The sequence below is a fragment of the Phalaenopsis equestris genome, unplaced genomic scaffold, assembly GCF_001263595.1.
Source record: "Phalaenopsis equestris unplaced genomic scaffold, ASM126359v1 Scaffold000731, whole genome shotgun sequence".
Lineage (NCBI taxonomy): Eukaryota > Viridiplantae > Streptophyta > Magnoliopsida > Asparagales > Orchidaceae > Phalaenopsis > Phalaenopsis equestris.
In genome coordinates, this window is record NW_018165171.1 from 59,795 (window position 1) to 75,023 (window position 15,229).

Consider the following 15,229-nt stretch of genomic DNA (forward strand, 5'->3'; position numbering starts at 1 on the left):
GAAGTGAGAAATAGAATGTAGTTGCAAGTAGCAGTGTTGAGGCAAAATATAGGGCTATGCTAATAGAGTATGTGAAATGTTATTGGTTAAAAATAATTCTTGAAGAGATGTAGTTCTCGATAAGTATGTCAATGAAGTTATACTATGTCAATAAAGTAACCATAAGCATTCCAAAAAATCCAGTGTAGCTTGTTCGCAAAAAATATGTGTAGATTGACAAGCACTTCACAAAAAAGAGTATTGATTGTCGAGCTATTTGCATGTCATTTATCTCTATTGCTTAACAAAAAGTGGCTATCTTCACTAAAGAATTGTTCAGGCCTAATTTTGAGCTCCTTATAAGCAACTTGGGCGTGATATATTTCTATGCTCTACCATGAGGGGAGTGTTGGATTATAGTAAGATTCTATTTTTAGTATCATGTATTATTAGTATTTTCTATTTTTAGAATATAGATTATTGCTATGTCATAATTCATATTTCCTTCTTTTATCATGGGGAGTTATGATCGAGATTATTATTTTCCTAATGTCAGAGTTGTCCCTCTATTCATTTTCTATGAAATTAAAGAAGAACAATTATTTTTTCCCTCTCAGGACCTACATTCTTAATGTGGAATTATAAGCGAGTGTAGAAGCAGACTCTTTCTATTTTTATTTTTCCTTGAAGTGTTAGACCGTTGTCTTTCTAAAGCATATACGTTTTGATCGAATTTATTCTGGAAATTCCGTTTCGCTGCAAAAATTTTTGGAAAAAAGGGATGGCAAGGGGCATTGACATTTCTAGTTATTACGCGTCTATGGAAGGTAAAGCCACCCCCAATATATTGTAGTAATAAAATAGTTTTCTTAGATTATACCACTTTAATTTGACATATATTGTAAATCTTTGGAAGATTAAGCCTCCCAAAGTGTTTGTGTTGGGTTGGAGACCTGATCTATGAATAAGATAAATCAGATAGTTTCTTAGATTACTATAAGCTATTTAATGTTGATGGTGTCTATCTTTCGTAATTGGGGATAAAATTCCTGTAGTTGATCGAAAAAGTTAAATTTTAAATGTTCATTTTCTTACCTTGACAACAAAACTTATTTAAAAGCGGTTAGTGCAGCCGTTTGTTGTATGGCATTAATTTTTGCATTGTAGGTTGGCAAAACCTTTATTGATAGGTTTTGCTGCTTCCTCTCGATGACATACATAGATCCTCAAAAAGTGCAAAGCGCGATTCGATGCACAAGGCTTATATTTGCTTCAAAGCGCGAAGTGACATTTTTATTAATTAGTGTACTGATATGTTATATAAAATTATTCTTGTATAAATACCTTCATTACTAATTATAAAATAAAAAACGATTTAAAAGTTGATATAAAATATAAATAAAATGTGATGTGATACCTAACTTGAAGATAAACATTGAGGGTGAACTTGTCAAATAAAATTTCAAAAAGATTTTAATTGTTTGTTGCAGCAATTATCAACTTAAAAATTACAAAAAGAAATTCTTATAACTCTAAACAAAATCTAAATTTTAAAGCATAAATAAATTAATTAACTCAGTATCCCTTTATTCTATATCACTAAACTATGAATTGCACCTCCCGCTTTTCTTCAATGCTTCAGAGTGTGCCTTAGTGAAGCGAAGCGAGTGTCATGCACTTTGCTTTGCTTTGCACATGAAGCGTGCTTTTAAAAGCTTGGTTAAATTATGAAATTCTCTAGTGGAGCTCATACTTTTTGGTGCCATTGTAGGGGCTTTAGCTCATTAAGATTTTGGAATGTGATGTGTGTGTTTTACATATTTAATTCTTTGTTATGAAAGTATTATTTTGATCGTTTTATTTATTTTCATTAATTTGGTATCTTTGGATGCGTTAGGTTCTGTGTGATACTTGCTTACCAACCTGATCTCACACGTGTTTGATGTCCTATTGAGCGAGATATTTCTATCTTTTAAGATGTTTACTTGCCCTTACTTCAACTTCTTGTTTTTGTCTCCATTCTTGATCTTTCTCTACAACTCAATGATGCGTATTAGCATGGCTGTTATTCATGGAATTTGTAGTTCGGAAAGGACAAAGCAATGGCGACCTTTGGCGCTCTACCTGCTGTTAATGCTCCTCACCCTTATGCACTTACATTGATATCTGCATTGAAATTTGATCGTTCTGGACATAGATTTGCTGCCGCTTCATTGGATGGCACATTATCCACCTGGCAATTTGAGGTTGGGGGGAGGAGCAATGTTCACCCAACGGAATCATCCCTCTGTTTTAATAATCATGCATCGTATGTAGCTACATGCCCATTAAATATGTTTACTGTTGCCAACCTTTTGGTGTTTAGCCTGTTTAATAAAAAAAAGGTTCCTAAGGTCTATGATTACAGGGATGTTGCTTATGTGGGTGCTAGTGGATCGATAATAGCTGCGGCTGGATGTAATACTAATGGCCACAACGTAGTTCTATGGGACACTCTGGCTCCTTCTGGCACATCTCAGGCATCCCTTTTGTGCCATGAAGGTATGTTTCTTTCATGGGCATGTAACTGTGCAAGGCCAATGTTGATGCTACTTTTCATTATACCTGTTGTCGATAAACCAGTTGTCGATAAACCATAATGAAATCAGTAGCAATGCTCACTTTTTTGGCAGAAAGCTAACAACGGCTAAAAGGGCTATGTGCAATTGTAGGCATAAAAATAATCTAGCTTAAAATTGAGGAAATGTTTTTTCGAAATATTGAGTCATTTACCCTGCTCTATGTAAAAAGTTGTGCGTCCAAATGACAGTCCATTTTTCCAGCACTTCTAATTTTGTGAAAAGTGATGCTGTTCTTATGATTGACACCAATAATTGGTATGTTTTTTGGCGTGTATAATAAAAAAACTGAAAGAATAAGGAATCAAACAAATTTTTGCCCATATCTACCTCTATATATATATATATATATAGTTAAAAAGCCCAAGGGTAAATATATTAGAGAGGAAAGGTACAGATAGGTTGGATGAGAGGGCTCAAACTGGAACCCTAAGCACTCGGTATACAACACAGACCAAGTTCCCAAAAAAGTGCATATATACCCAAAAAAAACAAAATTATAACCTAGGTAAAACTCTACTCCAAAAGTCTCCAAACACTTGGAGATTCAAATATAAAATGGGAGCTTGAGAACGACCCAATGCATCCTTGCCTCTTACCTCTAGTCTGGAAAGGGAGCCAGCTAACAAATGGTCAAGTCTACTGCCAATACCCGAAAAAATCAAGGTATCATCCATTAAGTTCCTGAGTTCTAGTAGACCGCTATCTACTTTTTCTTTCTGGATGTGTAAACCTGTCATTCTTCATTTGAAGACTGACTCATCTGATCTGTGAATTGGTTCAAAGATTGTCGGGCATGTGTAGCCTGTTACACATCATGAGCCCTTTGTGCCTGAATGACAGTAACAGCTTGCTCGATCTGATGAGGTGGTAGGGCCGCAGTAGAAAGCTCACTTATGATAGAATGTTGGACTTAAAGTTGGGGCACACCTAAGGCTGGACACTCCACCACGAGATTGTCAACCGTTACTTCAATAATAGGTTCTAGAGTTGGTGAAGTATGAAAAGTCTCCTCTGCCACCACCAACAGAGGTTCCACACGAGGAATCAGAGGACCTTCATCTTTAGCATTATATGGAGGCTGAGTAGTTGAAAGATTGCCCGCGGGGGTAGTGGAACCTACAGCAACGTCGACTAGCGGACTAGATGGTATGGTTACCACAGTATTATTGGGGCCAGAGATATCCTTGTGATGAACAAGAATGTCACTAACTTGGAGAAGATTAGGAGGAGGGATCTCTAAATCTAGCTAAGGACTTTGCTTTTTTTGTTTTAGATGGGGGTGTAGGTGGTGACATTGAGAATTGGAGTGGTCAAACATGCCACAGTGAGAGCAATACATGAGAAAAGGCTCAATAACTTTCCTTTGCCAATACCCTTGGTGTTGTGAGCGTAACCAAATTTCCTCAGAAGCAATTAAAATGATGTTCCTTTCAACAAACACTCTGGCTTCTGAAGGACGTGAAAGATTAAAAGTAGGAATGTTTTTTTTTTAGTAGCTTACTATAGAATGAAGCAATAAAGTACAACACTTTTGTATTAAGATAATGAAATTTCAGACCAAGGAGGTGAATCCAGACCGGTATGGTTGGTGGTTCCGTATGTGGGTCAAAATTTGTTGTCTATTTCAAAATTTTTATTGCTCTGTTATCAATCTAAACTAATCTTCTAGCAAATAAGTGTGTATAATTCTCTTCATTGTTAAGTTGAATAAGGATGTGTCGCTCATCTAGAAGTCCAATTTTTCACTCCCCATCAAGATGCAGCTCAAATTCCTTACGAATCAGCTCCATTTTTGGATGGTCATAAAGGAATTTCCTGACCAAATTCAGACAACATGAGGAAGTAAGCATATTACTTTCGGCTTCAGTAAAAATAATGGTTGGCTTCCCATTCTTCCAGCCAGCTTTCTTGATGTAACAGAACTCGTCACCCACCCTTTAGCAGCGCAAAAGAATGGAAGAACAAACTCGATTTAGAAGTACTTGAGGCGTGAACACTAGCAAGGGCAGCAGCATAAGTTCTGTCTGAAGCCATCACCGGCTGAAGAAGGGGAGGGGTTAGGAGCAGTGAAGAATGCAGTTGAGGAAAGAGCAAACAACGAAGAAACAACAATTAGGGCAACAACAACACGACGAAGGAACGAAGCAGACGAAGAGCGAACCCCTTCTCGAGCACGACGAAGCAATGAAATTGAGGAAGACGCGATAGGAGGAAGGTGATTCAATGTGGAAGATGACGGAATTCTTCTTCAAACGAGCACGACGTAGCGACGAAATTGATGAAGGCGACGAACAAAGTTGGTGATTCAACGAAGCTGACAAAGAAAATCGCCATCAGGTGAAACCCTAGCAGAGCCTTCCACGATAAGCATAACGATATTATATATGTATGTGATGTATGTGTGTGTGTGTGTATATATATGTGTGTATATATATATATATATTATTTATTTTTTGAAATGCCCGAGGGCTAATTTTATTGAAATTAAAAAGGTACATAAATGTTTGTTGTATGAGAGGACCCAATAGGCGCCCTACCCATACGATACACAGACACTTATATATATATATATATATTGCAGAGAAAGATCAAAGGTGTTGATTTTAAAAATGAGAGAAAAATTGAAAATGTTGATTTACTTTCTTACAACTTCAAGTTCTAATTTTGATGAAAAAAAACTGAAGTGAAGATAGTAGATTACATATATTGTGGACTCCAAAAATTCACTCTTGAGAGAATTTTTATTTTGAATAAAATTTTTAGATAACTAATTACATTTTTTAATAAGACATTACCTTAAAATTGTCTACATTTTATGAGAACTAAGTTCAAAATTCCATACGCACAAACCCCTATGATTAATTATCTCTCCCGATGATGCGAGATAACTTTATATTATATTGTCATTAAACCGTATAGTAGCAATAGCTTTCGTTTTAAGGGTTGATTATGTTTATTATCTTTAGCTTAATACAAATGGCGGGAGAATGATGAAGTGTCTAATTAAGATATTATGATTCATTTATCTCGATTATGATGGTCTGCCTAGTCAAAGAAAATATTCAACCCAATTTGATTATAGAATTCCTGTAACAAATTTGTGTTGTGCCTTCCCAAGAGATCTTTTAGTATTGCTTAGGGTTAGCATAATTAATGAATATTAAATTTAGCTAATAACTCTTCTCAAGGGTGCTAAGAAGAGTGTATAGGCTTTAATGAGCTTGAATTTTATATGGCATTAATAATTGGGCAATATTGGGTCGAAGCCTAACCGAAAAGCTATCAAAGACCCTAGGAAGTTCGTATGAGAGAATGGGATGACTCTAGCCTTGAGATTACTTAAAAATGCTATGGCGATTTACCAAATTATATTATGTCACACCTTAGCTAAACCCCCTTCATATAGTGAAATAATGGTGCAATAGAGGTGAACGACTCAGTCAAACATAATTCTCACAAATAGTAATTGTGACTCGATTGTCGTAAATATTAACAATCAAATTCAATATCATTTGCATTCTTAACATGGGGAAGTATACATAATAATTTCACAAAACACATACAAAGTTGCTGAACATCAAACATATAAAAATACATATCCTAAAAGACTTCACGACCTTCTCAAAATTATGCAAACCAAAAACCATACAATGTCGCACCTCTTCAATCATCTTGATGCTTCTTACCTCTTCCTAAAAGTAAACAACATATGTAAGTTACAAGCTTGATGAAATAATTATTGCTAAAGTAACGATTTTATAGACAAAAAGAAAACAATGTGCATACTCAACTATGACTAGTATGAGTGACAGCAGTACAAAAAAGCACACGTTAATCAAATAAAATATGTATAATAAAGAGTATAGAAATAGTAAGCAATAATAAACTATAACAAGTACTAGCATGAGTGATAACAGTACAAAACAAGCTCACTTTAATTACATGAAATATATATAATAAAGAGTAAATAGTAAGTACTAACAAACGATAATGAGTACATTCCGCAATCATATGATTGTCTTTACTCGTTCATGCTCATTATTTGTTGTCTTAGGAATGTTACTTCTACTTGTATAGGTTTTGAATTAATTCATTTCATGGGTTATCATCCAACTCTTCGACTATACAATTATTAATAAAAGTTCATCTCCTAGCATAACAATTATCAATAGTACCCCTGATACCAAAAAGTTCGTTTGAGTCTCAATATCAAGAGTCTAAATTTTTCTATCATTTTTACTTGTATATGTCATTTGTATGATAATCTACCTTTCACAATACTTGTGACATTCAATTGATCATTTTATTTATTAAGGATCATTTTTGTAGCAGATGTAGGTATTCATCGACAATAACAAGTCTTTATCCCACTAAGTGGGGTCGGGTGCATAAGTCATTTTTCGCCATTGTGTCCTATTGAGTGTCATATTTTCTTTTAATTCTAATAACTTAAGATTATTTTTTATACAACATGTCCTGGTTTTTTTATATCTACTTTTACTTTTTTTAGCATAAATTGAATCTAAACCATTTGCTCTCCTAACTGGATCATCAAATGGTTGACGTTTAATGTGACCAAGCCATGTAAGACAAATTTCTCTAATCTTGTCTACTACTGGAGCTACACCAACCCTAATCAGGTATTCGACAATATACAAAAATTTTTAAATTTTGTTTCATACCAATATAACATATAATAAATCTATAGAAATATATTCTTTTTTAATTTAGTAAATGATTTTTCTCACCTGGATTGATGGTGTTATGTCGCAATAAGTATCCTCAGGCTCATCTTGGGCTTGCCTTCTAAAGTACGTTATGGAAGACGACTTCCTATATTTAGAGAACTAATTACTTATCCACTAGTTCAATGTATCAACAATCTTAAAATAATGCTCCTACCTCGAATAGATTCCCTCGCATATGAATATAATCTCTATTTAATGATTTCAAATAAAATCTGCACTCCCCCAGTTAACTACGTAACAAGTCTATGAAATTACAATCAATTGAATAAATACTCCTTATATTGATTACAGTAAATAAAAACCTTTATCTGAATATAAATAAAAATATATAAAAAATTTACCTTAAAATACCAATTTCTCCCTCAAAACATTCCTTCCCTTATTTCTCTTCTTCCTCTTCTTTCCTCTTTTTCCCTCTCTTCTTCCTTCTATTTTTTCCTCTATTTAAAGCAGCAGCTATTAATTGAGAGATTTTGCACCTAGCCTTTCGCCTCCGTCTTTGCTACAGTTCTAGGCACCGGAAGGAATCGAAAACCAAAGTAAAGGATGACTACTAGTTGAAGTAGTTAAGCTTTAAAATCTTTCCTATACCTCAAACCTGAGAGTGATGCTCTCAGTTTCTCCTGTAATCAGCCGTCCTCTTCCCCTATACTCTTACTCACGAACAGCATTCTGACAGGGACGGGAAAAACAGAACAAAGAATGGGAGGCTATAGCTTATAATCATATGCATATAGAAAAAAATATCAAAGCTTAATCTCAACTATCCAAAAGTTCATCCAATGGCAGCCGCGTAAGTTGGAATGCCACAGTAACTGAATGATTAACATTGATTAGGATTAGTTAATTAAATGATTAATTATGTTTGATTAAAATATTATTTTAGATTGCATACTAAAGAGGTTGAAAAACATATGTATAAGAGAAAAGAAAAGTAAAGATTGAACTCGAGTCTAGTATATTAAAGATGAAAATCAAAAGTGCTTTTGTTAGAATAAGATATTCAATATAAGTTTGTGAGTTATTTTGATAAATTTTTCAATAAAGTTTTTGAAAATACGATTGACCTTAGTGATCTTAATATTGTTAATAATAATAAAATATTATATTTTTATTGTCGCATTAGTAAAAATAAAGAACCTGAGAATGCTTTAAAGAGAACCAAGGTTGGAAAATCAGTAAGACCCGATGATATCCCGATTGTAGTGTGGAAATTTTTAGGTGATTCTGGAGTTTTTTGGCTTACTAAACTTTGTAATACTATCTTAAAAATTAAAAAGATCTCTGAGGAGTGGAGTAAGAGTATTTTGGTCCCATTTTTAAGAATAAATGGGATGCATAAGAGTGTGCAAATTATAAAGGAATTTTATTTAATGTGTCATAATTTAAAATTATGGGAGAGGGTAATTGAACATAGGTTAAGACGTGATAAAAAGATTTCTCATAATCAGTTTGGATTTATGTCGGGCATGTAAACTATGGAAGTTATACATTTATTGAGAGGTTTGATGGAGAAGTGCAGAGAGAAAAAGAAGGATCTACATATTACTTTTATTGATTTAGAAAAAGCTTACAATAAGGTTCCAAGAGAAGTATATTGGAGAGTTCTTGAGAAGAAATGTTTCAAGTCATTTTTTTTTAAAGAAAGCCCAAGGGCAATTATATAAAAAGGAAAGGTACAGAAAACTGGGATGTGTGGGCCCACACTGGAACCCTAAGCACCCGGTACAACACACACCAGACAAGTAAACTTTAATCCAAAAGTCTCCAAACACTCGGAGAGTCAAACAAAAAGAGCGTGAGAAACGACCCAAATTATCCTTACCTCTTACCTCTGGCTCTATGTAAGGAGCCAACTAACAAAGGGTTAAGTCTACTGTCATTACCCGAGATAACCAAGGTATCATTCATTAAGTTCTTGTGTTACAGTAGGCCTCTATTCTTCTTCTTCCTGGATGTGTAAACCTTCCATTCCTCACCCAAAGACTGGCTCATTTGATCAGTGTCATGGTTCAATGATTGTCGGGCATGTATAGGCTGTTACACATCATGCGCCCCTTGTGCCTGAAAGGTGTCAAGTCATTTTATATATATATATATATGATTAACCAAGTATTTTTCTATTTAAGTTGGATTACATCAGGGATCGGCTTTAAGCCCATATATTTTTGCTTTAGTTATGGATGATTTTACTGGACATTTACGAGAGGATGTAACTTGGTGTATGCTTTTCGTTGATGATATCGTTCTTGTGGATAAAACTAGAGAAAGAATTCAGAAAATACTTGAATTATGGAGGTCTACATTGGTGTATAAAGGCCTTCGTTTGAGTAGAACTAACATTGAATACATGGAATGTAATGTTAATAGTAGTAGCTCTAGTGGTAGAGTTGTAGGTGATCAAATCATTAAAAGGTGTGAACGTTTTAGATATCTCAGGTCTATTGTTCAGAGTAATGGTGATATAGATGGGGATGTTATTAGTAGAATTCAAGTTGGTTGGTTGAAGTGGATGAATGCATCTATTGTGTGATAGGATAGAAAAGTGCCTCTTAAGCTTGAAGGAATTTTTTTAAGTTGGTGAAGAGATATAAAATGTTTTTTGGTGCTGAATGTTGGCCTTTAAAAGAGAAGCATAAAACAAAGTTAAGAGGGATGCCCTCCCTCTCGCATGAAAATGAGTTCTAGGTGAGTAGCTTGACACGTAAGAGACAAAATGCAAAATGTATATATCCGTGATAGGGTTGGTGTGGCGGATAAGATTAGAGAGAGCCGTTTTAAATGGTTTGTTCAGATTAAACACCGACCACTGATAATCTGGTTAGGAGAGGATGTTTTAGCTTTGACTGATGTTAAGAATGGAATAGTAGACCTATAAATACTTGGCCATATTGTATCATAAGTGATCTTACTTTATTAGAATTAAATGAAAATATGACACTCAATAGGACTTAATGGAGAAAAAGGATTCATGTAGCCGGCCCCTCTTAGTGGGATAAAGGCTTGTTGTTGTCTTGTTGTTGTTGTAATTTCCTTTGATATCGGGAGATGAGAAAAATAGAGTATATTTTAAAAGGATAAAAAATTTCACCTGAATTGCTCAAAATTGGGTATTACATATTATGTAAAATTTAATGTTGTCATAAAATTTTTTAGGTTTTCTTTCAGGCTATGTAGAAGATTACGCCATATGGATCCCTAGTCTTGCTAGCAACACTAGATTTGAGTTTAGAGCATTGGGAGGTGGTTTAGGATGAGGATAAGGGGTTGGAAACACTTTTGGATGGTGTAATAGTATTTCTACTTTGGATTTATAGTTTTTTCATATTCTCTCAAGTGGTTTAACTTCTCTAATCTATAGAGCAAGACTAAAAATAATTATCCATCTTCCTTAGTAGTTTGATCTGAGTGATCATTTTGAGATAACATAAGCTTACAAATAGTTAATAAATATCAAGCTTGTCACTTTGATCACTCTCAAAAGTTTCATACCATAAGCATGTGACACATGTTTTTTGATTTGATGAGTTTATAGAAAATTGACTCTGTTAAACTATAATTATAATCAAAACCTTTTGATCGGTTTTTTTTTTTTTTTTGTGAAATGACACCAACATTATGATCACGGCCAAATTTTAATAGTTTTCTTGCGGCTCAAATATTGAATACTGAATTATAAGGGGCTCATGATGGGGTATAAAACTATTGTCAGCCAAGGTTAATTTAAATATATCTTCATTGACAGACTATCATACTAAATTTATGGGATCCTTTGGACGATTCAGTCTATTAATGTTAACAAAGATCCTAATGTCAACTTGAGTTAACCATCTCCTTTGGCTAAATAGATCTGGGTTTATGATAACCCAGGATAATAAAATCAAAAAACCTTTCGTTCAAAGCTACCAACTATAAATATTCTTTATCACAAACCCGAATTGCTGTTACTATATATAGCAGCCATCGTTTAGCTCTACTAAAAAATTCTCTTCCTTAACTAGAACGGGTAATTAACTCTTAGGGCTTATGCTAATATGAAACTTCAAACTAGATCTTAAAGTACCTATAAAATCTCAAGTCAAATTCTTGTTTAATATCTAATTTTTCTTTCTGATATTTATCTCAGAACTGCAGTCTCATAGGAAAGCTGGGTGCAAATTTCTGAGCTCATAGGCTGTAATTGAAGAAATGCATTCCTCTAAAAGAAATGGTACATAGGAAGTTTTCTGGCTTGTTTTCACGGCGAAGGTTCATTATAAATGAATCTTTATGCTCAAGTATAAAGTAGGTAAGAGTATAAATTTAAAGCTCAACTTGTTGCAATTGGACATACACAATTTTTGTTATACTCTTTTTGGCTGCAAATTCAGATTAGGTTCGACATCAACTTAACATTAATTTTTTATTTTCTTTTTATGTGGACCTTTAGAAGGAAGTATAAATGAAGATAGCACCTGTATAAAACCAATAAAGTTGTAGAGTGAAAAAAGTTCTATATTACTTCAAACAATCCTCTAATGCGTAGTTTGACATATTATGTTAATAATATGAACAGTCAGTGCTAAACTGGTTACATTTTTCTTATTAAACGCTTACCTAAAGGTCAGAGACAACCTCGATCTTTATGTATATTATATTATATTAATAGATGACTTTGAGAAAAGCTAACATGATTAATAGAGTTGGTAAGTGAATTTGAGATAAATAATTTAAGAAATATAAAATATTTTTATGGTATGAATATGGCATGATTAACATGGTACCACTATGACCTAAAGCGTATTTTTTTTTTCCTTCAAACATTAGAAATTCTTGGATATAAACCCATAGAAACTCCGATGCATCTTTCAAAGAAAATAGGAATCACCATAAATATCATGCCTGCTAATAGCTAGGAATCAACACCTAGTGCGCAAAGCCATTTACCTTCTCTCACCCATCATGATATGGGCCCTTTTAGTTTTTCAGGCCAATACATGGATAACATTGAAGGCTTCATGGAAAAATGCCAACCATTTTAAATTACTTCTAGCTGACATTAGGAAAAGGCTTATTATATAAAATTCATGCAGCATGGAAATAAAAAATTTCACTTATTGAGCTTGGAGACGTCTCTAATCAAAGATTCACCTCTAGCTATTGCACTAATGTATGGGAATGCTTAGTCATATAAAAAAAAAGTTATACAATCTCTGGTGCCAAGTAATAATGTTGAAGCTGCTGCAGGGTTGTGGCAGTTTGTACTTGCAAAGGAATATGGTTAAAATGACATCAGAAGAACCAAACTATCAAATGAAAATCTTCGAAAATTGTTTTGTCAAGACTAAGCTATCATAAAGATTGTAAAAAATATTGGTCATTATAACAATGCTGAACACATTGAGATAGATCGGCATTTCATATCCATAAAAAATAAAATATGTTTTACCTTATCTAAATTATGTTCCAAAAAACTTTCTAAGCAATAAGTTGAGCATGATCAACATATATAATACAAATTTGAAGGGGAGTGTTGACATAATCATTAATCCATGGCTAACACCTTTATAGGATTTAGTGATGTATTTATAGATCAAGTATGTTGATGTTCAAAATGATACTGAAACAGAAAAAAATAGGTCAACACTGTTTCAACTACACTGTTTAGTCTTAGATCTGGATAAAATTTCATCAAATGTGCCAAATTTTTTATTGATATGGCATTTGAAATAATTGCTAATAAGGAATCAAAGTAAAGCATCAAATGTTCTTCGTTGATAAAGTTTCAAATTGAATGAAATATTTATCCTCGATCAATTCTATATTTAGGTAAGAATGAATGAAACTGGGAGTAAATGATTCACTGTGATATATAACTGCACATATGATTGAAAATTTATTCCAGTCATTGGCCCCAACGACTCTCTCTCTCTCTCTCTCTCTCTCTCTCTCTCTCCCTGGCACACACACTCACACTGGAATAAATGGAGTTAGTTTAAAGAGACACCATTCAAGTTGGAAATGGTGAGGTCAGATGTTGGCCTGAACCAGGAAAGAGAGAAAAAGCATACATAACCTGACTTTTTCCCCCTTTTGATTCGAGGAATATTCTTTCACAAAAATAGGAATTACACATTCTTCATTTGGCAAATGTTAAATAGACGCTATTGCAGACATCCTGAGGTTCTCTGCTCTAACTGCTTATAACTTTCATGAAGGTGGTGCCCATTCTCTTTCAGTCTTTGGTAATGATGTTGGGACTGGTTCAGTTTCACCGCTAATAGTTACTGGTGGGAAAAATGGTGATGTTGGACTGCACGACTTTCGGTACATTGCATCTGGAAGGAGCAAGCGGCACCAACAATCTAGAAATCAAGGCTTCAGATCCTCTACATCTCCCAATGCTTCTGAGCATGTTGATAATGCAAATGGAATGATTTGGTACATACCAAAGGCTCATTCAGGTACTTAATTTCATTGTTTTCCATTATTCCTCTTATTATTCTTTAGTTCATATTCAGTGCTTCCTGACCGATGTTATAGACAGCATCACAAAGATCAGAACCATTCCTAACACAAGCATGTTCTTAACCGGGAGCAAAGATGGAGATGTAAAACTTTGGGATGCCAAAACAGCACAATTGGTTTTTCACTGGCAAAGAATTCATGATCGTCACACTTTTATTCAACCGGACTCTAGAAGCATTGGTGGGGTTGTTAGGGTAAGGAGTTTATTGATGCACTTTTACTGGAGCAAATATTACATCCGGATTCCGGACGTAATTTGTGTCCGGATCTAATGGTGGGGCATCACGTGTCAAGTGGGTCTACTGCAATACCCTAGGATTGGTCAGTGTTAAAATTTGTGCGGCCCACTTGACACTTGACGCCCCACCATTGAACTCCAGATGCACTTCGAGTTCTGAACTAATATTTTTTCTTTTTTGCGGCGGTTCTATCAATGCTATTGCACGTACAAAATCTGTTTGCTGACAAACAATACTGTGATAAACGTGCAGGCTGCAGTCACAGATATTCATGTACTTTCTTGTGGTTTTCTTACGTGCGGTGGAGATGGTTCCGTGAAGCTGGTACAACTGAAGTGAGGGACAGAACTTGGAAGAATTCCACCACGTTCACCAAATGCTCAGACCTCATTTGGAATGCAACTTATTTATCTGAGTGATGTGTGTAAATGTTCTTTACTTGATAGTTTTGACAAAGCATGAGTCATTCTACTTGGAATGACTCCCACCAAGTAGTGATCTAGCAATAAAAGCATTCTTATAGTATGCTTAGTGGAAGCAAAAAAAAAAAAAAAAAAAATTTAAAATACGGCAAAATATTTTAATATTTTAAATAATATTCTAAATAAAAATTTTAAAATATGATATTTTCTCTATTATTTTAAATATTTTATTTCCAACTATCTCATCAAAATGTTAAAATTGAATAATATTTCAATTAATTGGTTCTTTAGAAATCAGATTTGTCGGTTCAAATTTGGTTTCGATCGGTTCAATCCCAGTTACATGCAAAAATAGTTAAGTTTGAATTTAACCGGCTGAATGATCGGCTTATGGTTGAATCGACAGTTCGATTTTTTAAAATCTTGCACATGGTTTTTAAATCATGCTTAAAATAATATATATATATGTGTGTGTGTGTGTGTGTGTGTGTGTGTGTGTGTGTGTGTGTGTGTGTGTGTGTGTGTGTGTGTGTGTGTGTGTGTGTGTGTGTGTGTGTGTGTGTGTGTGTGTGTGTGTGTGTGTGTGTGTGATTAAGCTATGACATAAGAAATATCTGCTTAATAAATTACTCATAATATTTTTACTAAGCTATAAAAACTTGTACTGAAAAGATTAGTTGTATATGTGTTTTTTTACATGAACAATAACAAGA

The 15,229-nt window shown here is 34.1% G+C and overlaps 1 protein-coding gene across 1 annotated transcript in view; it reads left to right on the top strand.

Moving 5' to 3' along the window:
* Positions 1 to 14,629, top strand: part of LOC110030508 — a gene marked incomplete at its 5' end in the record, with an annotated part of 68,430 nt that extends 53,801 nt beyond the window's left edge. The window contains 5 exon segments of the mRNA XM_020733248.1: positions 2,064 to 2,287; positions 2,387 to 2,520; positions 13,546 to 13,791; positions 13,871 to 14,049; positions 14,347 to 14,629. Coding sequence (XP_020588907.1) covers positions 2,064 to 2,287; positions 2,387 to 2,520; positions 13,546 to 13,791; positions 13,871 to 14,049; positions 14,347 to 14,433 — 870 coding nt within the window.
* Between the last annotated feature and the right edge of the window lie 600 nt (positions 14,630 to 15,229).